The sequence below is a fragment of the Rhipicephalus microplus genome, chromosome 3 (assembly GCF_043290135.1).
Source record: "Rhipicephalus microplus isolate Deutch F79 chromosome 3, USDA_Rmic, whole genome shotgun sequence".
Taxonomy (NCBI): Eukaryota; Metazoa; Arthropoda; class Arachnida; order Ixodida; family Ixodidae; genus Rhipicephalus; species Rhipicephalus microplus.
In genome coordinates, this window is record NC_134702.1 from 272,049,596 (window position 1) to 272,076,336 (window position 26,741).

Here is a 26,741-nt window from a genome sequence, read left to right on the forward strand (position 1 = left end):
TTCCGAACTCTCCCCTTTTGTGTTCACTAGAGGAAAAGAATGTGCCTTTCGTCCTGCTGCCTGATCAACCATGTTCCAAACTCTTGACTCATCTGTGTATGAGCTAATGCCTGATAAAAATTTGTGCCAACTTTTTCTTTTCGCTTGTCGGTGCGTCCTCCTTCTTTGCGATTTGAAGTTCTTAAAGTGTACAAGATTCTCGGCTGTGAGCGAGTTTCTAAGCAACTTTCATGCCCCATTTTGTTTTTTTCACGCATCACGGCACTCATATTCTACCATTGAATAATCTATTGATTTGTGGGATATAACGTCCCAAAACCACCTTATGATTATGAGAAACGCTGCAGTGGAGGGCTCCAGGGATTTGACCACCTGGGGTTCTTTAACATGCACTCAATGTGAGCACACGGGCCTATTTCCGCTTCCACCAGAAATGCAGCGCCACAGCCGGGACTCAAACCCGCGACCTGCAGGTCAGCAGCCGAGTACCTTATTCACTAGATCACCGTGGAGGGGCTCCTTATTCTACTATGGGACTCGTCGTTTGCTTGACGGTCCACATGTTTGAAGGATGCATTTCGTTGCTGTATCAACCAAGAAAGCTGTGAAGTAGCACATAGCATCCCATATGCTCAATGCCGCCATGTCAGTCCAATTTATAAGTCAGTTTTTTAAAGTTTTCCCAATCGGCTTTGTCAGTGAGCCATTTGGGAACCTGTGCATGACATGTATTTGTTATTGATTTGCTGATAACGATAGGAAAATGGTCACTACCGTATCGATTATTTATGACTTCCCATTTAGGTAGAGGCAGGAACGATGGGGATGTTATGCTGAGGTCTATTGTTGAGTACGTATTCTTAGCGATGTTGTAACATGGCTCTTTTCGACTCAGGAGGCACGCACCGGAAGAAAAAAAGGAACTGTTCAACCAGGCGACGTCGTGTCTCGCAGTGAGAGTCACCTCAGAAGCTACCGTGTGCAATAAAGTCCCCAAGGATAAGGTAGAGTTCTCAAAGTTCGTCTATGAGGGACTGGAATTCAGGCTTTTCAAGGCTCTGTTGTGGAGGTATGTAGAGAGAGCAGATGGTGACGAGCTCATTCAAAAGAACTGCTCGAACAGCCACCACCTCAAGGGATGTTTGTAGTGGTAGGTGTGTGCATGCACTCCCTTGATTGACTCTAATCGCAACACCAACGGATGGCACAATGGCATCATTCCGGTTCTTCTGAAAGATAATGCAATGCCGTAAAAAGTTTATGTGTTTAGGTTTCAGGTGTGTCTCTTGTACGCACAGCACCTTAGGTGTATGTTCGTGTGAAAGTTCCTGGATATTGTCGAAGTTTCTCTGCAGTCCTCTGGCGTTCCACTGTAGTATTTGTGTCATTTTAATGTTGTGTGGTGCTGTGTGTACAAAAGTGTTGCGTAAGGTTACAGGGCCTTTTGGGCGCCCCGTGATTCAGGGTTTTTTCTATTAGGCGCGCTCCAAGGAGTTGCGCATATCCTTTAGCGTCTGTGACGCCGGAGGAGTGAGACTTGTATCCATGAACTCTTGGGAGGTCGTGGATGGTGCCTGCTCGGCAGACACATTCACAGAACTTTCGGACCTAACGGCGCTTGCAGTGGTACGAGTTCCAGCAGACACGGGGGTAAGCCGACCCTGTTTGTCAGATGGCGGAGCAGTACAGGCCGCTCCAGCTGGAAGCGCTGGTGGCAGTGCCGCGGCCACACTCTGTGTGGCATTCGCGGGTGCAGAAACGTGTGGCGCGGCGCCCCGGCGCGTCACAATGGCAGATGAAAGAAACGACTGGTTGTGTAGTGCGAACCATTGACGTGCTTCTTAGAATGTCAGATTAAATTTGACCTGAGTTCTGCTATTTGTTTCTCATTTTTCCATATGGAGCATGATCGCGAGCAGGGAGCATGATCTCCTCCCCTTTTCGAACAATGAGTTGTTTCTGAAGTGCAGTTGTCGGATATGTGTTGCATGAATGCACACTTTGCGCAAGTGGCGCATCCTCTGCAACTCTGCGGTGCATGCCCAAAACGTTGACACTTGAAAGATCGACGAGGATTGGGAATGTATGATCCTACACAGAGCTTACAAGAGCCGGTCTCAATTGATGCTAGTAGATCACTGGTTCCGAAAGTAATTATTACGTGTTTTGTGAGGGTCTGTTTGCGGTCACGCTTGATTATTATTCTCTGTACCTTCCCAACGTTTTGGTCTTGCCATGCTTCTAACAGTCTGCGTTCACTCAGATTGATGAGATCATCATCTGAAATTGCCCCACAGACTGTGTTCATAGAACTGCGTGGGCCCACGGAAATAGGAGTGTTCCCAACGTTACAATTCTAGATACATGATGATACGGGGCGCGAAAAAACGACACACAACAGAGAAGAAGTACACAGACGACGCGCTACTAGCAACTGGAATATTTTATTCAGGAAACACCATTTATACCGCAGTGACGTCAACTTTAATCCAACGAATCGACCAAAAACTAAAAATACATGCTCAGCATGCCTATAAGTAACGTTGCAGATAGGCTATCTCCCCTTCCTGCAGACTGATAGAGGGGTGGCTGATGCAATCATGCCCCTCCCTCTGGATAAAGAGGGCTTCTATAATCTCCCTCTCCGCTGAGCCCCTGTGCCTGTAGATTACAGTTGTCTGCTCAAATACCGGCTTACAGTTACCCTGATCGCATCCTCTGCAATGCATCGCCAGATGCGTGAACGGCCTTCCTATTAAAGAGTTGCTGTGCTCTCGCAACCGCACGTTGAGGCATCTACCAGTTTGCCCTATGTATGCCTTGCCGCACGACAGTGGTATTCTATATACAACACCACGTGCGCAAGGAACGAACTGCCTTACGTGCTTAATGGCACATCCTCTTTTTTCACACTGCTTTGGCCTACCTGTCTTCTTACCAACCGCTGAGCAGATGCGGCCCACCTTGTTTTCTGCGGAGAACACGAGATCCACCCCATACCTCGAAGCCACTCTCTTAAGGCCGTGCGAAAGCCAGTGGATATACGGGATTTTTGACACTCTTTTTCTTCCCTGCGGGACATTCGTGTCTAGGCCTGTCCCAGGCCGTTGCTTAATGGACTTTTTTATTTTTTCGCAAGCAGCAGCTAAGACACTATCATGAAACGCCGCGTCTCTTAGTCTTTCCACCTGCGCGAAAAAACTTATCTCCATAAGATGTGGGCATGATCTGTCCAACGCCGTTTTTAGGCACGTCATGGCAATGCCATTTTTTACTAGGCGAGAGTGCCCAGAGCTGTAATCAAGAAGCGGCTTCGCGGTCCTAGGGGAAAACATCCAACACACATGTTTTTGTTGGAATGACAGCTGCAAATCCAGAAAACGCAGCTTTCCATTCTTCGGCACTTCGCGCGTGAATGTCAAGCCCCGCCCCTTATTACCAAACACACTGAGCACTTCATCAACTCTGCTATCAAAGTTGTCTGAATTAATCAACAGCAAATAGTCGTCCACATATCTGTACACTTTTTGGACCAAACCATCAAGGCCAGTTACAAGATCGTTGTCAACTCTGGCTAAAAAAATGTTGCTCAGTACTGGAGCCACTTTGGATCCAATACAGATCCCTGATCTCTGCACAAAGTTCTTACCCTTCCAGCCGACGTACGTGTGTTTTATGCAAAAGAACAATAATTCTAAAAAACTTGGAACAGAGATGCCGCACTTGGACACAAACTCCATTTCATCATTGTTGCCAATGCACTCTTTCACACTAGTCATCAGTTCATCATGAGGCAGTGAATAATATAAGTCTTCTATGTCGATGCTAAATCCTGAAGTGTTCTCATGGACATTTCCTTTAAGGAAATCCACTACCGTAGACGAGTTCGGAATGATGAACGGGTCCTCCACTTTCAGTGAGCTCAACTGCGACTGAAGATAGGTAGACACCGCAAGACACCAAGTGCCTCTCTCCGACACGATCGCACGGAAAGGAAAGTCTGGTTTGTGTGTTTTCACTGAAAAGAATGTCTCCATAGTTGAGCCTTTCATCTTTTTCACTTCACTGCACACTTTTTCCAAGTTTAACCGAAGTAGGAGCTCGCGCACTTTTTTTACTACCTCCTGCGGCTTCTCCGACACTTCGCGAAAGTTTTTACACACCGCCGCACCTGCTTTTTCACTGAACATACCTTCAGGCATAACTACAAAGGATCCTTCTTTGTCCGACAGAAGAACACGCAGGCCATTATTGGTGAAAAAATCAATAGCAGGATCGAGACTAACAACCCGTTTTTTCCTACCTTCTGACCGCGGTAGAAGTTCCACGCACTCTGTGATACACCTAGACTTGTCTTCTTCCTTGACCTTGTTGGACACCGACCTTGCCAAGGCGACCTTATCGATGGCCCGTAGGTGTGGTTCCAAACAAAACTTTGGGCCCAGCTGAAGCACTCTCTTGTGTTCCTCAGGAATGTGGACGTCATCCATGACGACTACCGGTCGTTCAGGGAGGCGCTTTTTCTTTCTTGTCGGCAGTGTGGGACGAACGCTGTTCCAGAGGAGCTCCGTGACTTGGTCAGCAATTTTTGTCCAACTCCCGAAAGCGCGCCTTCCACCTTGCCGTTCACACGAGACTACAAGGCAATCCCTGAAGAAACGCACCTGATGCTGCCACTCAGCGCTGAGAATCCTGCACATACGCCGGCAATGGCCTTCCGAAGGTTGCATCCATCCACACATCTGTTGCAATTCAGGGGGGCACAAGGATTCTCTTGCATACCAAGAAGCTGTTCTTGCCTTGCATTTGTAGATTCCGATGAGGGCCGTCATCACCGAGGGGTTAAACAAGACTGCGTTAGAACACTCAAAAGAGCCCTTTGTACAAGAAATTATACTCAGTAAAGTGAAAAGTTGGGCGAGTTGGTGCTGGTTCATGATGATACGGGGCGCGAAAAAACGACACACAACAGAGAAGAAGTACACAGACGACGCGCTACTAGCAACTGGAATATTTTATTCAGGAAACACCATTTATACCGCAGTGACGTCAACTTTAACCCAACGAATCGACCAAAAACTAAAAATACATGCTCAGCATGCCTATAAGTAACGTTGCAGATAGGCTATCTCCCCTTCCTGCAGACTGATAGAGGGGTGGCTGATGCAATCATGCCCCTCCCTCTGGATAAAGAGGGCTTCTATAATCTGGCCTTGATGGTTCGGTCCAAAAAGTGTACAGATATGTGGACGACTATTTGCTGTTGATTAATTCAGACAACTTTGATAGCAGAGTTGATGAAGTGCTCAGTGTGTTTGGTAATAAGGGGCGGGGCTTGACATTCACGCGCGAAGTGCCGAAGAATGGAAAGCTGCGTTTTCTGGATTTGCAGCTGTCATTCCAACAAAAACATGTGTGTTGGATGTTTTCCCCTAGGACCGCGAAGCCGCTTCTTGATTACAGCTCTGGGCACTCTCGCCTAGTAAAAAATGGCATTGCCATGACGTGCCTAAAAACGGCGTTGGACAGATCATGCCCACATCTTATGGAGATAAGTTTTTTCGCGCAGGTGGAAAGACTAAGAGACGCGGCGTTTCCTGATAGTGTCTTAGCTGCTGCTTGCGAAAAAATAAAAAAGTCCATTAAGCAACGGCCTGGGACAGGCCTAGACACGAATGTCCCGCAGGGAAGAAAAAGAGTGTCAAAAATCCCGTATATCCACTGGCTTTCGCACGGCCTTAAGAGAGTGGCTTCGAGGTATGGGGTGGATCTCGTGTTCTCCGCAGAAAACAAGGTGGGCCGCATCTGCTCAGCGGTTGGTAAGAAGACAGGTAGGCCAAAGCAGTGTGAAAAAAGAGGATGTGCCATTAAGCACGTAAGGCAGTTCGTTCCTTGCGCACGTGGTGTTGTATATAGAATACCACTGTCGTGCGGCAAGGCATACATAGGGCAAACTGGTAGATGCCTCAACGTGCGGTTGCGAGAGCACAGCAGCTCTTTAATAGGAAGGCCGTTCACGCATCTGGCGATGCATTGCAGAGGATGCGATCAGGGTAACTGTAAGCCGGTGTTTGAGCAGACAACTGTAATCTACAGGCACAGGGGCTCAGCGGAGAGGGAGATTATAGAAGCCCTCTTTATCCAGAGGGAGGGGCATGATTGCATCAGCCACCCCTCTATCAGTCTGCAGGAAGGGGAGATAGCCTATCTGCAACGTTACTTATAGGCATGCTGAGCATGTATTTTTAGTTTTTGGTCGATTCGTTGGGTTAAAGTTGACGTCACTGCGGTATAAATGGTGTTTCCTGAATAAAATATTCCAGTTGCTAGTAGCGCGTCGTCTGTGTACTTCTTCTCTGTTGTGTGTCGTTTTTTCGCGCCCCGTATCATCATGAACCAGCACCAACTCGCCCAACTTTTCACTTTACTGAATTCTAGATAGTTTGTTGTATTGAATTTTGTGACGAACGTCCAGAAGGAGATCGCGACTTCGCATCTTTGTCACTTCATAACCTGGACCTATTGCTTCGGAAAGAGTTTTCGACACGAGAAAAGGTGAAATTGCACGTATTGTCTTTTTTTTTCGTTCTGGCTATGAATAACATGGTACTTTGGGAAGGTTGATTTTGGTGTATTGAGCATGAATGTATCTCCAGTGGGCCCCCCTTTCAAGAGGCGATCAGGAAGGGGGAAATCATTTGTCATAAATAAACTATAAAGCTCTGCAGCGGTGCACCCCCGAGCCCAACCAGGGGATGTGGCAGGAGATGCTTGGCAAGTCCTGTCGACGCCAGCTGTACAGCACTGCTATAACCTAATATGGAATAGCCAAGACTGCGTATCCACTCTAGGTTAAGCCTTCCACCAAGAAATTTGGAAGTAAATGGAAGAGAGTAGAAGACAGGATAGATAGAAGTGTGCCCTGCATTCACCCAAGTTTCATCAGTGTAGAAGATAGGTCGCCTTAGAGTCGAACCTCCTTAATTTGGCGCAAGTACTTGCGTTGCCACTGGATGATGTGAGTGGCCTTGATCAGAAGCGAATTTTGGTAACGCTTCTTAAAGCGGAAGTCTACTTTGAGCATCATCCTGTGAATAGTTGTCACGGACACGGACGGCAGCGAGTCATCTTCTTTAAAGTGTGCGGCCAGCTTGCGCACCGTCGGATTTTCCCGCCATTTATAAAAACCATGCATGACTCTGCGCAGCACACCAAGGTCGAAGTAGCCCTGCAGCTGCTCTCAATCGCGGCCCCTGCCACCATGAGACAGCGTCTTGAGTGAAAGTACTTCTCCGTGCTTACTGTGCTCCGCTACCCACTTGTGCAGCGCACGCATGCTGACGTTGGTGTGCGCAGCCGTTCTCTCAATGAAACAGCTCATGCTTGCATTTCCTCCGCCCTCTTTACGCACTGTCCCGAACACCTTTAGAGTCAACCTCTTTGCTCCCTCGTCATGAAAGCTGATCTGGGAACGATATCGCACAGGTGAACCAGCCACCGCCATTTTGACAGGAGGGACTAAATCAGCCACCGCAGACTAATCCCAACCCCAGATTGGTTTCTCCGCAGCACTGTGGACGCTCGAGCTGTGTGGACTATTCATAAATGTTCAGACAGCGTCTTACCATTCCTTCGAAGTTTATAAGTAAAAAAATAACACATACAAGCCATAACAGCGCAATTTCTTTCGTCATTTGGATGTTATAACGCGTACAAGTGAGAACTCTTTCTTGAGTATCATAGAGCCACAAAAATGGTTTTATACAAAAAATTCGACAAAATCGTCAAACAAACCGCAACTACAACACGCAGAGAAGCCTTCAAGTAAAAATCTTCCGACGAGACCGTTTACAAACGTCATGAGGACAATCAACGGGCTACGTATATGGGGCACTACATATCGCTTCGCAGCAACCTGTGCTCGAGGGTCGTGTAGCCTTTGCTTTGCTGCACGGAACTTATAGAACAGAGTATAAATCTGTAACAGCATGGACGGAGTACAAGCACCTAAACTTCCAATGATAAGCCCAGTGATGCCAATCTCGACAAGCAGATGTGACAACAACCGGATTCCGGTGTGGCATCTCCATATTGAAGTTGTGCGTACACGGGGCTGGTCTGACGATATGACCCTTCTGTTAATTTTGCGGAGAATTAGAAAACATTGTACAGTACTTTCTGTGACGTCACCGTTGTTCCAATGTTAAAACACGATTTCTCATTAGTCCCTTTTCAAAAATGAATTTAGCCTTAAGGGAATCAATTGTATTCAGCTTCGGCGCCTCAGGTTTCGAATACTGCCACAGAGATGTCATTGATGTGTGTAAATTCAATGAAACTACAAAACGGGTACCAAATTAGTGGTGCCATTAGATATTTTTTTATGAAAATGCAGTAAAAGTTAACTAGTCTCTTCAAGACTGTTATTACCAGGTCCTTACGGAAGTCTGATATATAAGCTCTAGAACAAAATACTTGTTGTCCTAATTGATTGCAATACGTATCATCACCATTTTACCTTTAATATCTCCTAAGATTTTTGAAAGGCATGTCAAATTTTCAACTACTCTCTTGGTCGATCCCCCGGAGTGGGTACGGGCCACTGGTTTTGAAGGACAAACAAACAAAACAGTCTCGATTCGGGCTCATGACCACTGAAGCTACCGCTGCATCGCGTCTCAGTAAACCCCGTTCAAGGTCGTGACAGAGTGTGACAGAGTGGTGGAAGTGCGGGGTACACGACGTCAACGCACCGTGGAGGCACAACCATTTGAACTTCACCGGAGCCATCGCCTTGCTGGTCTCTCACCGACGACTTTGAGAATGCTCCACGACAAGGGTCAAGACACAGGGCAAGCTGCCAGCGGGCCTAGATCCACGCTGGATGCATTTACTTGCCACTACATAAAACCACGTCTGCTCGCTGGAAGGAAAAGAAAAGATGTAGACGAGTGGCTCAAGCACTGTGACAGGTCGAGCCGATGGAACGTCAACTCGAAGCTCGATGATCTATAGCGTTGTTTCTGACGGAAACCACTCACATGCGGTATGAGAATCACTAAGAGTCCTTAACAACGTGAGACCTTTTTGTTGAAAAAGTCAAGAAATGTTTCGACGATGTGGACCCCAAGAAGGAACGTGCTGAGAGGGCACTTGCTCAAAGAGCTCAGACTCTTAAGGAGACTTACAATACCTATATCGAGGAAGTCCCCAAGCTGTGCGAGATTATAAACCCGCGGATGTCAAAAGAAAACTAGGTTGGACAGCTCTTAAGGGTATCGCCGATAAAGTTTATAACTTTCTGATTGGTTGAGAAGATCTGACCACTATCTCAAATGTTTTGCTCCAATGCTGTACCGTTGAGACGTTGAAGACACGTCGCATTGTACCCAAATTTGAGTTACTGGCAAATGTCAGAAAGGTCACTAGCGTTGACGTGAGTCTGCGCCCGCCGAACTTGCTTCAATTATTAGGCAAATCGTGCGTGAAGAACTGTGGCGGCACGACGGCACCTATTCTCCGCACTAGGCAACGCCAGCGGCACCATGTGCTATTTTGCCACCATCAGTGCCCTTTACGCAACGCACTGAACCAGGTAGAATATGACCGCATCGTGACACATTGGCATGTGAGCAACACTATGGGCACCGCGATCGTCCCGTTCCAGTCACACAGCGGCAGACAGCTACCGACCAAACTGCTGAGGCTCCGCATTCTATGAGACAACCCTTCATCGCTGACTGCTCACAATAGCATTTCGTTGAACGTCCTCTGCCAGGGTGCTACTGCTGCGGTGTCGAGGCTCGCATTGTGAGATACTGCCATCGCCGCCAGCTGTCGAGGTACAACCAGTCTATATCTGACCGACCTCGTAGTTCAAGTGGCTACATGTTCGCGGAAAGCTCGACAACTAGACCAGGGATTCTGCGAAACGCCTATCTGGCCTCCTATCGCAGCTTGACGCAACCACCTGCTCCTCTCAGAAGCTGGTCGCAGTCTCCTCGGCGCTGATATCCGTTGGCCTCTCCGGAAAAACTAGTCGACGCGGCCTTGGAGGTGAGGTAAAGTGTGGGATTTGGCTGGTTGGTAATCCATTAATAAACTTCTCAGCGCAAGAAACGTCCGACAAACTAACACAAGAGACCAGGACGAGCACTGAGAACTAGAAATGTACTGAAGTAAAGTGTGGGATTGGGCTAGTTGGTAATCCTCGTCTAGTCTCTTGGGTTAGTCGTCGGATGTTTTTGCACTTAGAAGTTTAATAATGAATTACCATTTAACCCAGTCCTACACTTTACTTCAGTACATTTCTAGTTCTCTGCACTCGTCCTCGTCTCTTGTGTTAGTTGTCGGATTTTTTTGTGCTAAGAAGTTTAATAATGGATTACCAGCTAGCCCAATCCCACACTTTACTTTAGTACATTTCTAGTTCTCTGCGCTCGTCCTCGTCTCTTGTGTTAGTTGTCGGAAGTTTTTGCGCTGAGAAGTTTAATAATGAATTACCGACTAGCCCAATCCCACACTTTACTTCAGTACATTTCTAGTTCTGTGCGCTCATCCTCGTCTTTCTGTCAGCGTCGGGGGGGGGGGATTTTCGCGCTGAGAAGTTTAATAATGAATTACCAACTAGCCCAATCCCACACTTTACTTCAGCAAATTTCTAGTTCTCTGCACTCGTCCTCGTCTCTTGGGTTAGTTGGAAGTTTTTGCGCTGAGAAGTTTAATATTGGAGGTGAGGTCGGTAGATATCCTACGATTTCGACAAAAATACTTCCACCACTCTGTCACGTCAACGACAGGCGTTCATTGAGACGTGACGTAGCAGTAGCTTCACCGGCCTTGTGTCTGAACCGAGACTGTCGCGATCACAAGGTACGTTTTTTCCCTATTCGTCTCTCTTTACCCCAGACCCACTACACATAGGTGCGCATACTCAAACTACAATTCTAGCGATATCATTGGTATAGATGTTAAAGGGTATCGGCCCATGTATGCTACCTTGCGGTATTCCTTGAGTAATTTCTTTCTGTGTAGCATGTTCTTGCGTGGGGACAATGCATAGTTGTATGTGCTTTAGATGCGAATTATTAGCGTTAGAACAGTGCCAGGAAATCCGTAATAAGGTGCCACTGTTAGCCCCGTACTCGAAGATCAGATGTGGGCCGTCCAGCAGGCCGAGGAAGCCATCAGGATTCAAGGACTCCTGGCTGCCATCTAGGCGGAGCCCTTGCACACCCCACCAAGTCGCAGGAATTCAAATAACGTTCTTTCTTCCTCGTAGGCTTCTACATAAAGTACAGTGATTCTGGTGGTCGAACGCTTCAGTTTAGCCAAGGAACGGTAGGAAAGAAAATATGGAAGCTTGCGATGGAAAGTGACACGTAATTATTTTGAATTTGAATCGTCCTACTACCACAACGTTTTTGAACTTGTATGGGAACCCCCTTTTGGGCCAACATACGCCTACATTTTTATAGAACACTTAATGAGAACTGTTGAAATCATCTCCGGTAAAGCCTTCTACGTATCTCTGCTACACAGAAAACGTATTTATTATATGGGAACTTGGCATAAGCGCACCAAAGCATTCACTGAATATTGTAACAAACCATTCTTCCAATGAAATAACTTCCTAGACACGACAGTATTCACTGAAGCAGGAAAATTAAAAATGACGTTTTACAGAAAACCGGAAGACAGCCAACAATACCTAGATTACACTGGTCACCCCCCGCGAAACAGCAAACAAGAGATTTTGTCGGGCAAGGGAGACGTGTAAGAAGGACCTGTAGTGGCAATGGTAGATACGTCTATAAGTTAAATAACATGAAAGAAATATTAGTTGAAAGAGATTACTAACAAGAAATCCTATACAAGCTCTACTATGAAGCATGTAATCTCGATAGGAAATCAACACTAGCTAAAAAGAACCCTATGTAGCACACACAACCAGCCACCAGCATTTATATTCAATTACTGAAGTGCGCTCCCAAACATAAATATTATTCTTCGTAAACATTCTCCAATACTGGAAAGCAACGAGCGCCTTAGAAAAGCATTTGCCGAAGTGCCGACCATCGCGTATCACCGCAATAGGAATTTTAAGGACATGTTAGTATGCAAAAGTAGAGAGAGAGAGAGAAAGAACAGAATAAAGGTAGAGAGCTTCACTAGACTGTGTCCAGCTTGCTACCGTACATAGCGAGAAAGGGGAATGAAGTAGTGAGGATTAGGTGTAGAGGAAAGAAAAATTGCGCAAAGCACACACACCGCACACACAGTGCAGGGTTTCAGAAGTGGTCACTGAGTGATGTTGCCCTCCAGTATTCTAGAATAGCTTATGTGGTTTTCTTGGCTGATGTACTCAGGGCCATGCACCCAAGAGCTTAAACACTCGATCATCTGGTCTTTTCATGGCACACTGATGAGCCCAGTGATCTTTTTCAAAGTTTTGACAATGGCAAAGGGCATGGTCGGGAGTTTATACGCAATTGCAGTTACCACAGTTAAAGGTGTGCGTCATGCCAATGCGATGACTGAATGTGTACGTGAAGGCTACGCCGACCCACAACGGACACAGCATCGTAGCGCCACGTCATGAAGTCTTTGATGGCAGCTGTAATTGAAGTAATTAACCGAGGCTCTGTGGGTGTCGAGTGGAGTTTAGTAGAAGATTCCAATGTATAAGTTTCACATTATGCATGATGTTGCGAAGTTTTCTTGCGGCGTCAAGCCTTGACTGAGGTATGAGCAGTGTCGGTGCTCCGTCGAGGGCACATGGGGCAGCGTTGTCGGCGAAATGGTTCCCACTGAGCCCACAGCTTACTTTGCATGGACATAACATAGTCTTTCATGCAAAAGTAAACTCTCATTCTACTTCCGAAGTAACACCTTGCTCCTGTCTAAGATAAAAGAGTTGCAAACACTTTCAAGATAGCATGATAGTGAAAGGCACCGGAAGGGACCTTGTCCATCATATAAAAAGTAGTTTTGCCTGCACTAATATCTACATGATCGATGTTCATATTGTCGTAAACAGTACATTGGCAAAACAGGACAGGCTGTTAATGTTAGAATAAACGTTCATCTCTTGGACATAGCAAATAAATTACTGGAAGCACTGGCACAATAATTCACGTAGCAGGGCGCAATTTAGACGATCTCAAACTGTACATTCTTCAGTCAAACTCCCAGTCTACAAGAGACAAAAATATACATTGTCACACCTTATTCACAAATAGGTGTAAAGGCTTCTAAACGGGCTCTGGAATACATTTGGTTTGACACATTCACAAAAAAATATTGCAAGTTGAGCCCTCTATCTAGGAATAATTTCAAACCTACCAATGTTAACATCTGACAAGTCGTTCGACGATCGTGATTCAGCGACACGTGCATATCTTCACCTCCTCTTCCTTATTTTCTTTTTATTCATGGAGCACCTGCTCTTATTCACTCGTACAATTCATCACACACCCGTGGTACAATGTTGCCCCTCCCCTTCCTCGTTAGGAGGGCGTAGACAAGCTAAAGAAATCAGTTTATTTTATTTATTTATTTAGGTACCCTAAGGGCCCAAATGGGCATTACATAGGGGGGGAATGGGTTGAAAGCCGACACAACATACAATATTGTAAAAAGAAAAAATCAACACAACAAAAGTGACATTACAATATCATAAAGGCAGCAAAAGTACACAATTGCAAAGTACAGCGTGAAACATATAAAAAAAGTGTAAAAGTGACAGAAGATCTGGTATTTGGAAGGCAGGAACACAAATTTACAGCCTATAAAACATGAACATGATGAAGACAAGTTACAGGGTATTTAAATAGCTAGAAAAGCGAGGAGTGCGGTTTGAAAAGAAGAGGTGTCTGTTTGGTCCGCTAGGCTGCTAGGTAAAGAATTCCATTCATTGATTGCCAAAACAAGGGGTGAGTTCTGATATTTGTTTGTTCGGGCAAAAATTGGGCAAACTTTGTGAGCGTGGTCAGCGCGTGCGGGCGTATAGGGTGCCGGGAGTATAAATTTGCGAGCAAATGGTGTTGGATGATGGTACAAGGTGTGAAAAAAAGTTAATCTTGACATCTGCCTGCGTTGGGTGAGAGGGGGGAGATTAAGTTCGTCCTTCAAGGCAGATACACTCTGGTATCTTGAGTACGATGACAGAATGAAGCGCGCGGCCTTGTTTTGTACGGATTCAAGCATGTTAGTCAGACACACCTGATGTGGATGCCAGATGATTTGCGCGTATTCTAGTGAAGAGCGGATAAGAGCATTATACGCGTGAAGTCGTGTCTCTGAATTAGCTAAATAAAGGTGACGCTTGAGCAGGCCGAGCTTTTTACACGCCTTCGATGTGATTTTTTCTATATGGGGGGTCCAGCTTAAATCAGAGGTGAATGTAACTCCCAGATATTTGAAAGATGAAACTGTTTCTATTTTGGCATTATCTATTAGGTAATTATAAGTTTCGGATCTTGTCGTAGAAGAAAATTGCACATGCTTAGTTTTTTCTACGTTTATTTTCATCAGCCATTTTTCGCACCATTCAGTTAGAGTAAATAAATCATGCTGGAGTGTAGAAACATCATCGGAAGTTACTATTTCTCTATATATCACACAGTCGTCGGCAAAGAGACGAATTGACGAGGAAATGTTACATGCGAGGTCGTTTACATAAATCAGAAACAGTAAAGGGCCAAGTACTGACCCCTGGGGGACTCCTGATGAGACACCCACTGGGTTAGAAACGTGGTCATTTAATTTTACAGATTGCAAACGGTCTGTTAAAAAACTACGAATCCAGTGGGTTGTTTTGTCATCCAGATTAAGGTTACAAATTTTAGCCATTAGACGCTGATGTGGAACCCGATCGAACGCCTTCGACAAATCGACAAAAATGGCATCGGTACAAAGCAACCTGTGCTGCGAAACGTGGAGGTCAGTGACCAGCTCAAAAAGTTGTGTCTGACATGAGAAATGTTTCCTAAATCCGTGTTGATTGCTAATGAAGAAGTTATTCTGATTAAGGTGGGTTACAACATGTGTGAAAAGAATATGTTCCAGCAACTTGCAGCTGATTGAAGTGAGTGAAATGGGCCTATAGTTAAGGGGATCAGACCGGTCGCCAGATTTGAAAAATGGTAGGGTATGGGCAAATTTCCAATCGTCCGGCAAGCAACCTGAATCTAGGGATTGCTGAAATAACAACGAAAGCAGGTAAGCTGAGTAAGGAGAAGTTATTTTCAAGAGCTTCGCTGTTATACCGTCAGGCCCGGGGCTAGTCTTGGAAGCTAGGTGGTCGATAGCGCATGCCACGCCATGGGCTGTAATTACAATGGGCGTAAAACTGGAATCTATGTTTGGTTGCGACGGATCAAAAGAGTCATTTAAAGGTAGCTCGGTAGTGAAAACTTTGGCAAAGGTTTTGTTAAAATGTTCGGCACATTCTTGCAAGGATAACTTAACCCCGGTTGCATTGGTTAGGACGGGTACCGTGTTTTTGTTCTTAGGGTTTATAATACTCCAGAATTTGCTTGGGTCGGTTTTCATAATACTTGGGAGCGTAATATTAAAATACTTATGTTTTGCCTCACGTATTGTTTGTTCAGTTAAAGTAGAAATCTGTTTGTAGTTCTGCCAGTCATCAGGATCGTTGGTTCGAGTTGACTTTCTGTAGGCCCTTTTTTTCTGTTTAAAAGCCGTTTGACGTCACGGGTAAACCATGGGTCGTTCGTCCTAGAACTTATTACCGTTTTTGGAATACAAGATGCCTGAATTTCTTTGAGCTTGTCGCGAAATAGACACCAGTTTTCATTCATTGTACGATCCTGCAACCCAGTTTCAAGATTAACAGTTAAGGTTTCCAGCATATCGTTCATTTTTTGTAAGTCAGCGCGTCCGTAGTTGAACATTTGTTTTTCTGTTTTAGTTTTGATAGCGCGTGCCACTGATAGTGTGCAGTGTATGGCCTTATGGTCACTTATTTCGTCAATGACGTGTGTGTTAGTAATTTCGGGTTGATTTGTGAGAATGAGGTCAAGCAAATGTGCACTCCGCGTTGGTTCGCATACTATTTGCGTAAGTTGGTGGTAATCAATACATTGAATGAAGCTAAGGCATTCGAGGCGATTATTTTGCGCAGTGACGGAGTTTGTTGGCCAGTCGATACCCGAGTAATTAAAATCACCACCTATATCTAACAATCTACCTGGAAATTCGTGCAAGATGGTGCCAATTGTATCGTTTAAACTGTCGACGAAATCTGCGGGACCATCGGGGGGACGGTAACAAGCGCCTAAGACACAAGGTGTATGGCCAATGTGAACGCTGACCCAGATAATTTCTAATGGTGAATCGATGTCTATTTGTGATGGGCGATACTCTTCTTTAACTGCGATCATTACGCCGCCCCGGCGAGAGCCGCACCTGTCCTTGCGAAAAATTTCGAAGTTTGAAGGAAGGGTAAGGTGTTTATTTGATATTTCGTCGGAAAGCCATGTTTCTGTGCCGATAATGATATCGGCTGAACATGTGTGCATAATAGCTTTAAGGGTGTCAAGCTTTGGAAATATACTGCGGAAGTTTGCTAGGAGTAAGGAAACTGGGGCTATTGTTTGGAAGCTACGTGAGTGACTAACAGTGTGTCACCTAGAGGAGGGCTGATTTTTTGCAGAAACCTGGACTACTTGGTTTATGGATGAATCATAGCGGTAAATGCCGCGTTCCGTGTGAAGCTTGTTTAAGCGCACATAGTATTTACTCCGTTAGTTCTATTTGCCTTTCCGAATTCACGCAGTTTCATTCTAGCGAACTGAACCTTCTGGGAAAAATCTTCCTCAAGCCATACTTTGGGTGATTCGAGGTTTTTCAGTTTATGTCCAAGGCTCAGGGCCTCTATTTTTGATTTAAAGTTGAGAAATTTTACAATGAGCGGCCTATGAAAGTTGGGTCGACTGCGACCAACGCGGTGAGCCCGTTCAATGTCGCCAACGTCAAGCCGGAGATGCTTAGAAAAAAAAATTCCCTTACAATACGTTCCGATTCCACGTAGTCCTCATGTTCGACTTCATCAAGACCCTTAATTATAAGATTGTTTCTGCGCATGCGGTTATTCATGTCATCCACGAGATCTACGAGCTCTTCATTGGCTTTGTTAATGTGAACTTTCACTTCTTTAAGGGAATCAGCGGCGGCATCGATGTTAACCTTACAATCAGACACATTTTTCATACTTCGTTCGATAGCGCGAACTCGAGTGTCGATGCTTGTGATATGCTGTTTGAGTTCTGCCAGAGCCGTTTTGGTTTCTTCATGACACTCCTTAACAAGTGCGAGCACATCATCGATTTTGGGCCCTGGATTTGCTTCGACATCTCCAGCTGATAGCAGCAGGAGCGCAAGGCACATAGACAGTAGCAGTGAAGAAGGTTTAGGGCAAAGTACCCGGGCTAAACCAAACGCTTCAAAGAAGCAATCGACACGACGGCACCCGTGTGCTCGGCTGGGAAAGAAGGTACCGATGCGTGCACGGTACGTACAAACGTCGACACCCATGGCACAAATGTAACAACACACGTGGTGGGATTTACGGCCTCATAAAGTTGTGGTAGCTGCAATTACGGTGAGTGTGAACAAAAGTTTCCTACCTATGACAGAAGAAGGCACGTGTTAACAGTATGCCACTCGTGGCCGCAAATCCCGGCGGTGAGCAGCTTCCCAGCGTTTAAGTATGGTCCCGGTGGCGCTGTTGCTTGTGACGTCACAGGAGGGCGTTTCTTCTTTTCGTCATGCTGGTCGGGGCCAGATAGTAGTGGATTGTTGACAGCTTGGTTGATGAGTAACGGCCAGGTGGCTTGGGGCTGGTTGCGCGAGGCAAGCCTCGCTTTCCTATGACAAAAGAAGGCACGTGTTAACAGTATGCCACTCGTGGCCGCAAATCCCGGCGGTGAGCAGCTTCCCAGCGTTTAAGTATGGTCCCGGTGGCGCTGTTGCTTGTGACGCCACAGGAGGGCGTTTCTTCTTTTCGTCATGCTGGTCGGGGCCAGATAGTAGTGGATTGTTGACAGCTTGGTTGATGAGTAACGGCCAGGTGGCTTGGGGCTGGTTGCGCGAGGCAAGCCTCGCTTTCCTATGACAGAAGAAGGCACGTGTTAACAGTATGCCACTCGTGGCCGCAAATCTTCTGTTCTAACCTAGAGGAAGTTCTGTTCTAACCTAGAGGAAGTTCGCTTGTGCAAACGTCGGCTCGACACAACCCCTGAATTTTTCATTAGAAAAGTCGACAAAGATACTTCCCATAAATTGTTTGTTTTCAGAACTGTCCAAGATGAATTTTGTTTGTGTTAGTAGACGAAGCTCTGTTGACACACCTTAACGGAAACTGTACTGTTGCGTTGTTATAATCGAGTGTTTATCGCAAAATGCTGTAACTGTTGCGCAAATATTTTTTTCCTATTCTTTTTGATATAACAGGGAGAACAGACACTGATACCTAATTCCAGATTGCATTTGTGTCACCACATTATAAAATCACGCTACCCGAGGTGTCCAGCCGTCGGGTCATTGTGTAGGGCCTCAAGGACTTCTGGTCTCACTGCTGAAGGAAGAACGAGAAGGGGTTGGGCTTGAAGGAGCGAGAAGTTCTTCCTTGGGAGAGCTCTGTCTTGCAGGAAGAACGAAGCCAGTTCTCTTTTTAAAACCTTCGGTAGAGTAGCGCCGTTACCCTCGAGGTATTCCACAAGGCTCCCGAGTTCCGGGTCAGCTCACAGTCGCTAGGTGAAGTTGTCGGCACTTATGGTTCCCAAGAAGCAGTCATTATCCTGGTCGTCCTGCAAGGGTGGTCCGACGGGGGCACGACAGAGGCCGTCGGTGCCGGAGTGCTTTCTTCCAGAGTTGTAGACGATAGTAACGTCAGATTCTCTGAAGCTTAGCCTCCACCACGGGAGGTGACCCAAAGGGTCTTTCAAGTTAGCTGGCCAATTTAAGGCCTGGTGGTCGCTCACAACTTTGAAGGGCCCGCTGTAAAGGTAGGGGCGAAACTTTGAAGTGGCTCAGATGATGGCAAGGCACTCCTTTTTTTTGTCGAGTAGTACAGCTCTACTTTTAATAGTGATCGTCGAGCATAACCTATTACAATTTCCAGTGCATCAATTCTCTGCGCAGCAACAGCGCAGATTCTCACACTGCTTGTGTCGGTCTGTATTTCTGTTTCAGCGTATTGGTGAAAATGCGCAAGTATACGGAGGCGTCTGCAGGCGTCCTTTTATTTCTCAAATTTTTTTATCCTTCGGCGTTTGCTGCGTAAACCGCACGTTGGTACTGGAAAGCTTTGTAATGCGAGCGAAGTAAATCGCATCAGAGTAGGTGGCTTGAAATGGCTCAGCGATGCGAGCGACGTTTATGAAGAACCAGCTGAACGAGTGCACAGGCTAAGAAATCAACACATGGCCTTCTTGTCAGCGGGTGGTGCGAATGTAGCGGTGGTGGTTGCGTTCCGCAGGCCAGAACGCACTGCGGGCTTGCTTATCACGTGGTCTAAAACGTTATCACGTGGTCCAAAAACGGGCAGTGCCGCTTCGTAAGCGGCACTGCCCGTTTTTGTAACGTAACCATGCCCGTAAGCGAAGCGGCACTGTCCTATCCTAAGGGCGAGTACGAAGGTTCTGATTGTTTGCAGTGCAGCTGCAAGGCGCCGGAGGCACATCACGCGTCGAACTTTCCAGCCCTATCACTGGTGATTGCGCAAGCTCTTCAATAAGCGTGAGTGTTCGCGTCTTTCGCACCATCTTAACAAACTTATTTACTACAATCGTGATGCTTCTCGATCACAGAGGCGTGGTCAGCACCCAGCATTGCCGACAGGCTTCGTGTACCGTAAACCAAATACGATAAAATTGAAGCAACATACTCGCGTGCACCATGGTAGTATAGTGTTTTTGGAAAATACTGCACCAGGTATTAATAATGATTGCCAGGAAGAATTCTGGGGTGCGATTCCTGCTGTGATCCCGAGATTTATTTTTTGCATTCGTCGGGTAAACACAGTGGATGTCAGTTTTTTGTTAAAGGTGCCCTGAGATAGATTTTGACCATGTTTTTTTTTTACCATTTCTTCTGGTGCTGCGGAGTGCGTCGATAGCGTTGCGCAAGCGCCTGGGTAGGAGCACATTGGTTTGTACATAGTGAATACTTTTGTACAGTACTTTGATTTTCTTTCATAGTAGCACGTAAAACTTTGCACATTGTTGCGCAATCGGTGACGTCAAAATCAAAGCTGGCGTAAGTTTAAGTCATACGATAAACTGCCTTGATTTTGAACTAGGGCAACGCACATCGGATATTTTCGTTAAGGGCAGTGTAGTCACGTCATGTGCCAGTACCGAAAAATGTCGTTCGTTTTTGATTGGCTTGAGGTGAGGAATAACGTGCAATATTCGTGTTGAAGTAGCTTGGCGATGCTAAAAAAACGGTAAGGACTAGTTTCTCAGAAAGAAATAATTTCTGTTTCAAAATAATGTATTTTCAGAACAACAAAGACAACACTTAGTCGGCGAACACTGCTTTAGTACGCCAACAAGCATAGATAGAAATGCATGCCGTGTTTTTAGCGAGACAGAAATACGACATGCGGCGACCGCCGGAGTTGCCAGAGAACACGTATTGCATGAAAGCCGACAAGTATCTTCGCCTAAAAGGTGTGCATCTTTCAAAGTGTGACCGGGCGAGTGTATACGCTACCCGATGCATGTGGTTCGTCGTGACCGTGCTAACGACGCCGTCAAAAAGAGCAGCAGTGAGGTACTGTGTGAAAGCCACCATAGGGTAACAGTTTCGGTGTTTCTTTATGAGACGCGTGCTGTGACTGGAAGTGGTATATGACGGCAGTGCGTGAGTGAACTCTGAAAGGAGACACTTGTTGTCGTCATCTGCTAGAGTTTTGAACTTTGAAGACTCACAACTTCAGTTTTCTAGCACCAATTTGCATCATGCTTGTTGCATTATTGTCGGGTATACGCGTGTTTTGGGGCTGAATAAGCTCTTACAGAAGTGTCGTAGGGCCCCTTCAATGCTCTCACGTACTCGTCCGTCGTATATGGGTGTGTGTCACACGTCTCTATAGGACAGGGTTTGATGACACACATGTGGGGATTGTCACATTACATTATTACTCTCATGATGGGTGAGTCATATTAGTCATTCCCTCTTGTCTGTATTTGTGCAGAAAAGATACCTCTATGATCATGAACCGACTAGGACCAAAAGATGTTTTTCTGAAGTTCCTATAATTGGCTCGTATTCATAATATAATTACGATTCTATCATGGCTGAGAGACAAAAAAAGCTGTAGCATGTAGTTCAAGTGCTGCGGAAAAGAATGGTACCAAGTTTGTTTGAGTATCTTCACAGAAATTTGCTCAAAACTTCCATAAAGCAGATTCACTTGACAAAAGTAATGACGCCAAGAAGATTGTGTTTCCAGTTTTAAAACCATATTTAACTTCATATTTTAAGCTTTCAACAAAAATAATTGGTATTTTGCCATAATATAAAATATTTCTTAAAACACACTTTAGACTATAAATACTTCAAATTACTATTTCTGGAAGTCAGCATTTTTTACAATTTTGCGCGATTTTGAGACCCTCGTCCCCCTTTAACGGGGTGATCACGAAAGCACCCAGGCTTATATAGCTAGATAGATAGCTCAAAGATAGAACATCGGACGCGTTATTCGGAGGTTGCAGGCTCCGATCCTGTCGGCGGGAAATTATCTTTTCGTTCACTTTTATTAACATTTACAATACAATTACTTCTAATAATACCCACTATAATGATAGAGCATCGGACGCGTTATTCAAAGGTTGCAGGTTCCGAGGCGGCAGTTATCTTTTCGTTCACTTTTATTCACATTTACAATACAATTACTTCTAATAATACCCGCTACATTTCTATTGCCATCATTGTCTGTTATTCCGCATCCATATAGATAAATAAATAGATAGATAGATAGATAGATAAATAAATAGATAGATAGATAGATTAGATAGATAGATAGATAGATAGATAGATAGATGGATAGATAGATAGATTAAAGGGCCGGTAATAGGCAAAGTAATGGTCCGTAATAAAAATATAGCCTAGAGTGAAGAAGTTGCGACAAGTACAAAAAAATTGCCCGACTGTTTAACTTCGTGCACGCGTACTATATTGCAAATAGTAATTATCAATTGTAGTTCTGAAACTGAAACGTTGGAAAATAAACGAAGTTTTTACGCTTTCTTACACAACCTTGAAAAAGGACGTACGGATTCAGTAACGAAAATATGTTTTTATGGACATTAATGCCAATAGTTACAAAAAATAATGTCTAAATAATGCAGTCACTATAGAATTTGATTTGCTATGTTTTTGAAGTCACGTATACATGCAGCACAAAGGACTTCGAAAGGCGGCACGCACTGCGCTGTTCTGCAGCTGTGGGACACAACGCTGCCTATCACGACATTCATTGGAGCCATTACCGCCGCAGTGCCAGGAAGGCACCGCTCTTGAATGATGAGCGAGAGCCGTTTGCCGGCGCCGTATCAGCAGGTGTGACCTGTCGTCCCGGAGACGAGCACACGCCGTTTGTCCGTGGCACCACGGGGTGTGGTCGAGTACAGTCGTCGAGGTGCAGACGCGTGATTGTGAGTGCGCGATTGCGCTGCCTCATCGGAAGCTCAGTTAGTCTCCTTCCAAGTGATGGATCTTTCCGAGCGATGCCTCGGGTGTCACCGCAAGCGCTTCCTCGGGCCGCCGTTCATGGTGGTGCTGTGGCTGTTTCTGCGTTGGTCCTCGAACAGTGGTGCTGCCGCCATCCGCCTGCAAGATGACGGCGGCTACGTCGACCTCGTCGTCGCCGTTCACGAAGCGCTTCCCGTGGAGCTCGAGCTCGTCGAGCAGCTCAAGGTGAGATGACGCCGTTTCACGTGAACGGGTTGGGCGAGCTTGCTGACATTAAACATTACTTACACTGAGCACGGCACGCATGATATGTTCAATGGTGAACTGCTTAAAAACCCAACAAGGGACATGCCATATGCTATAACGGATGCAGTGCCATTGCTTTATTTCCGCAACGGCATACTAACAGAATTGAAGGTAACGTATCTTGATAAGACAAATGCTTGGGCTAGTTGGTGATTGGGAATCAACGCATTTGCACAGCACAAGACTGCCAGTAGTTACGGCGTAACTACGTAAGAAAAGACAAGGACAGAAAAGAGCGCTGACTTCAACTGAAATTTTATTAGCGAGAACGCTGGAAATATATACTCGTCACAGAAACCAGCACATCACACCACAATCGCGAAACCTATTGCGTCACAGCCAGACAATCATTATCTCCTTATATGGGTACAACACCACACCTTAGCGCGAACTCACAATATATTGCGCGAAAGCCAGATACTCAATTTCTTTTTTGGTGAGTGCAACCAAAGGAATGCTGATAGAAAGATAACCCAGGAAGTGCAATTGATTGGTCTCAATAATTTCTCGTGTTAGCTGCTGACGGTGCTTTGCGACAGCGGTGCACTCTTCAAATTCTGGTCTGCAACTACAATCTCGACGACGAATACTCAGATGGCCTTGAACAGCTTAGTGTACATGGTAATGATGCTCCTTTAAACGCTCATTCAGGGACCTTCTCGTTTGTCCGACATACATCTGGCCGCATGACAAATGGGATCAAGTGAACGACAACAATGCTACGAAAAGCTTACGATGTTTGTGGCACGCGTGCCTTTTAAGTCCTTGTCTATTTCCTCGTAGTTACTCCGTAACTACTAGTAGTCTCGCGCTGTGCAAATATGTCGAAACAAAAAAGAGCGAGATTAGCACGTCGTGACGTGTCACGAGCAGATACGTCACGAGTTTCGCCTCAAGCGAAGAGCCACCTCGCCACTCATTCATGCGGGAACTCGTGAGCTCGGGCAGGTTGGTACACCCTATTCACTAGAAAAGTAATATGACACAGCGTTACTGACGCGCACACTGCGTAAACCTCCAACAAATGATTTAGTTTACGAAGCAGCACTAGTAAATAGGAAATGAGGAAGCAGCATATGCAGGCACACATGTACGAGATTAGAGCACTTATAATATCCGTCATACATGTGAAAGTTAAGACGTATGGGAAAAAGACACATTACTGATCCATGCGCCATAAGGATTAAAATACTACGAAATGTGGAACGTGTCTCCTTAGATCCAGCGTTTATCGTGCAGTGATATAGAATAGCTTGTACACTGTCTATTGATGTTTTGCAGCTTAAGTGGTAGGTCACCTTTGAAATTCAAAACTTTTTCCCGAAATCAACTTTCGTATTTTTTTTCTGTATGCCCAAATAATGAAAAATATCTAGCCTCAAAAATTATTTTCCTATCATTATTAGTTTGCGAGTTACAGCTACATTTCTATACACCATGCTTGAATACAGAAACCGAAACTTTCATGTGTTGGTTACGAAACTAAGCCTTTTTTGTATATATTAATAATATTCAAAATACTTCAAGAATTTTATGTTGTCTGTTACACAAGAGGATATAATTATAGATAAGTTTGTGCTTCTAATTGTTTTCGAATATCTAAAAACGGCCAAGAGGGACGCAAGATGCTCGTGAAATTTTTGTTGTTTACCTTGGCCGGGCTTCGTCAGGCTTCGTTCTGGGTTTCTGCCACGTGTCAACGCTGCAACGTGTGTGTTCTTAGAACACCTGGACCATATTCAGACCAGAATGGCTAAGTGCAGAACTCAGAAGACAGGAAAGCGTAAGTTTGGTGGAAATTGCTACACGACGATGAGGCTGCCTCCTGACACGGTCGCGGGTGTTTCAGCGACCCTGACGAAGCTTGCGGACAATAAGGAAACGTACGAGGCTCCGCTGAATCATTTTTCGCTCTAACAACAGGCATTCGAGACATGGTCTTTGCCCACTTGGACCAAACAGTTGGTGTGAGTACAGAAGGGTCGAAGCACTCGGCCAAGGAAAGTATGTGCACAAAGGAGTACTTTCTTATGATGTGATCTACAAAGTTAAGACAACTATTTGTGCTGGAAAAAGTTTACATGGAAATACACAAACTGCAAATGAGAGCTTTAGTGGTCTGACATGGTAGCGGGCTCCCAAAGAGGCCTAGTAAGCTTGCCTACAGTAATGTTTGGTTTGCATGATGCTGTGGCACACTTCAGTAATGGCTGTGTAAGCACCCTGAGGCAAGCTGGCATAGAACCATTGTACTGCTCGACGAAAGCTTGCATCGTCTAAGATCACAATGGCATGCAGAATGCCACACACAAGTCAGAAGACGGGACGAAACAGGCCAGAAAGAAAACAAGAGCAGCTACACGAAGGAAAGGAGACCATAATGCTATTGAAGAAAGACCACCTGTATAGCTGCTGAGTTTTAGCACTCAGTGCGAAGTTTCTGCCACCTTGAGCCCGCCCTCAAATCTTTAAGTTTTCCTCAAAATAAGGTCTTGCTCCAAATTGTGTGACGCCAACTTTCATAACTTTTTTCTCAAAGCATGCCTTCAACTGAAATTTCGTACAATGTTTCACCACTTATATAGCAGCCCAGTAAACTAGGATTAAAAAGTGATCGATTACTTTTTAATTCTTAGCTGATTTTGAAAACAAGTTCAGTCTAAATTGAGACTTTTTCTTCGTCCTCTAGAGTTTTTTTAAACATACTACCTTGACCACTACTCTATACTATTTATCCTAGTTCACTGCATAGCTCCAGCATTTGGTTAAAGAAATGCCACAGCTTTGCTGAATTAAGGCACCCGCTAGTCACTTATCCAAGCTGGCGTAACTACCACTTTTAATTAAATTTTGGACAAAGGTGACCTCCAAAAATAAATATTATTTTGCACTCTAAAAGACTGCACAGTATAAATGAGGCACGTTTGTTCCAAAAAAGCAGTTATTTTCATCCTGGATGCTCCGGTAAAAAAAAATTAATTCTGCCTACCACCCTAAATGTTGTGGATGCACCCACACGGACACTATAGCGGCACATTTTCAAATAAAAATACTGAATATTTACTTCCCAAAACCACCGTATGATTATGACAGATGTAAAACTGCGGAAATTTTGGACATCTGGTGTTCTTTAACGTGCACTGGCATCGCACAGTACACGAGTAGTGGCACATTTTCATCGCGAAGGCTAACGCCCATAAACACCTGGACATACACCTGGACACAGCGTATCGCGAATTGCGCGCAAGGATGACATCAACAAGCACAAACACTGGTACTCAATATGCACTGCGTGAAGGAATGCTCAATCAAGGAGAGAAGCGCCACCCTGCGCGCTCGTCGAGTTGTAGGCTATTGTACGCCTGTTCTCTTGCATACACTATCACAGCTCACTTCAGGAACGTTGGAGGCAGACATAGGTGTCGGTGGCGTACCCTCGTTTCCTTTAGTGATGCTACTGCACAGTTGCGCATACCCTTTCCTTGCAACACTCACGCCGATATTCGGCGACCGCCGTCACATTTCTACGGCAAAGCCAACTTTAGGGACATGGCAGCGCGGCTCCTGCACTTAGTTTCTGTCAGTTCTACCGCCATTGTTTTTGAAATACAGAAGGAGCTTTGAATGATGGTTAAGAACAAATGTCGCTCTTGGTATAGGTATCAGCGTGACCGTAAACGCAATGGTCTTGTGGCGACGTTCACTGA

The 26,741-nt window shown here is 45.3% G+C and overlaps 1 protein-coding gene across 1 annotated transcript in view; it reads left to right on the plus strand.

The window, feature by feature from the left end:
* The first annotated feature begins 19,490 nt into the window (after nt 1-19,490).
* Nucleotides 19,491-26,741, plus strand: part of LOC119159806 (calcium-activated chloride channel regulator 2-like) — a 665,495-nt gene continuing 658,244 nt past the window's right edge. Inside the window, exons 1-2 of the mRNA XM_075888302.1 lie at nt 19,491-19,764; nt 22,436-22,953. Coding sequence (XP_075744417.1) covers nt 22,747-22,953 — 207 coding nt within the window. The 5' untranslated portion in view covers nt 19,491-19,764; nt 22,436-22,746. The remainder of the gene's footprint in view (nt 19,765-22,435; nt 22,954-26,741) is intronic.